Source organism: Seriola lalandi, unplaced genomic scaffold (assembly GCF_002814215.2).
Source record: "Seriola lalandi dorsalis isolate HSWRI2012SDOR001 ecotype SW California unplaced genomic scaffold, Sedor1 jcf7180001976861, whole genome shotgun sequence".
Classification (NCBI taxonomy): domain Eukaryota; kingdom Metazoa; phylum Chordata; class Actinopteri; order Carangiformes; family Carangidae; genus Seriola; species Seriola lalandi.
The window spans coordinates 1-1,242 of record NW_019447527.1 but is presented as its reverse complement, the minus strand read 5'-3'; the positions used below and the strand labels follow the sequence as shown (position 1 = coordinate 1,242).

General features: G+C 51.5%; 1 protein-coding gene across 1 annotated transcript; it reads right to left on the bottom strand.

The window, feature by feature from the left end:
• Positions 1-66: 66 nt before the first annotated feature.
• On the bottom strand, positions 67-1,163 carry LOC111656775 (fibrocystin-L-like). Its single transcript, XM_023408619.2, has 4 exons — positions 1,029-1,163; positions 780-945; positions 397-629; positions 67-296 (listed from the first exon to the last, which is right to left on the bottom strand). The coding sequence occupies exons 2-4, from the start codon at positions 938-940 to the stop codon at positions 82-84; spliced, it is 609 nt and encodes a 202-aa protein (XP_023264387.2). The 5' UTR covers positions 941-945; positions 1,029-1,163; the 3' UTR covers positions 67-81.
• Positions 1,164-1,242: the final 79 nt, after the last annotated feature.

Sequence of the window (1,242 nt, the reverse complement as noted above, 5' to 3'; positions counted from 1 at the left end):
CACACACACACACACACACACACACACACACACACACACACACACACACACACACACACACACACCTGAGTTAAACACCTGTCAGATCCTTTTAGTTTGAATCGTATTTAAAACTGGAGAGCTCCTCCGACCGTTGATGAGATCCACAAATCCGTCTCCGAGGACGGCGACGGGGGACAGACGTCTGGTCTCTGTGTCGGAGTCCAGACTCTCGATCACCAGCATCCTGTAGTTCAGCCCGAAACACTTGTAGCTCTGCCAGGAGCTGACGTAGGTGCAGGCGTCCCTGATCACACCTGAGCACGAAGCAACACAGCGTTCAGGAAACCGGTTTATTCCCTGATGCGTCGGTCCGAAGGTCGGACGGACGCAGGATTTTGCTTTGAGTCCAGTTACCTTTGCGTGGAGCGATCTGGTTCACGGGGATGCGGCTGCCGTTGGGGAAGGTGAGCATGACTTTGGGGATGCGGTAGTCGCCCAGCCCCCTCCTCGGATCACCCCCCCATTCGTACTCAGACTGAGGCACCACAGCTCCCACGGCTCCCAGGAACGACCCGTCCAAGTCCTTCAGCAGACTCTTCTTCTTGGCATCGCAGTCCATGTCCACGCAGTCAGCGGGGTTCACTTTACTGAGGCACACACACATTAATGATTACAATCTATGTTTAATCATTTCATGCTTTTTATCATTACTTCTTGTGTCTGCATTTAAATAAAAGTCTCAGTTCTCGTCTCGGTGTTTGAGGCACGTTGAAATGTCGTCACTGTTCGCGTCTCACCTCACATCCGGCCGGTGGATAAACACCTGAGCGTCCTTTGTGCTGTCAATCATCTGTATTCCTGAGACCTGCACCGGGTGCTGCAGGTCCTCGTTCAGCGGGTTGGTCATGAACATGAAGTTCGTCTCTCCGGAGCAGACGTTCCTGAAGCCCACAAACATCGTGTCTGGAGAGAGACAGAGAGAGAGACGATGTGAAGAAGAGGTCAGAGGTCAGAGGTCAGATCACCACAGCAGCACCTGAACTCACCGTTGACCGTGATCAGTCCCTTGATGGCGTTGTAGTTGTTGTTGCCATGGTGGGGCTTTGTTGGAGCTTTGTTGTGTGAAGATCCAAAAGTGGGCCAACAGATTCCAGATCTGCCTCCTGCACGGAGGAAGAAGAGGAGGAGATTTTCAGAATAAAACAACCTGGATACATATGGAAAAAAACATTTCTAATGAACTCCTGCACTGTAAGTGAA

Bases quoted from the DNA above. Each gene is read 5' to 3' on its own strand.
- LOC111656775 (XM_023408619.2), bottom strand. From the start codon at position 940: ATGTTTGTGGGCTTCAGGAACGTCTGCTCCGGAGAGACGAACTTCATG. The intron at 630-779 runs GTGAGACGCGAA...TGTGTGCCTCAG, and splicing joins ATCCACCGGCCGGATGTGAG to TAAAGTGAACCCCGCTGACT. The intron at 297-396 runs GTAACTGGACTC...CTTCGTGCTCAG, and splicing joins CCAGATCGCTCCACGCAAAG to GTGTGATCAGGGACGCCTGC.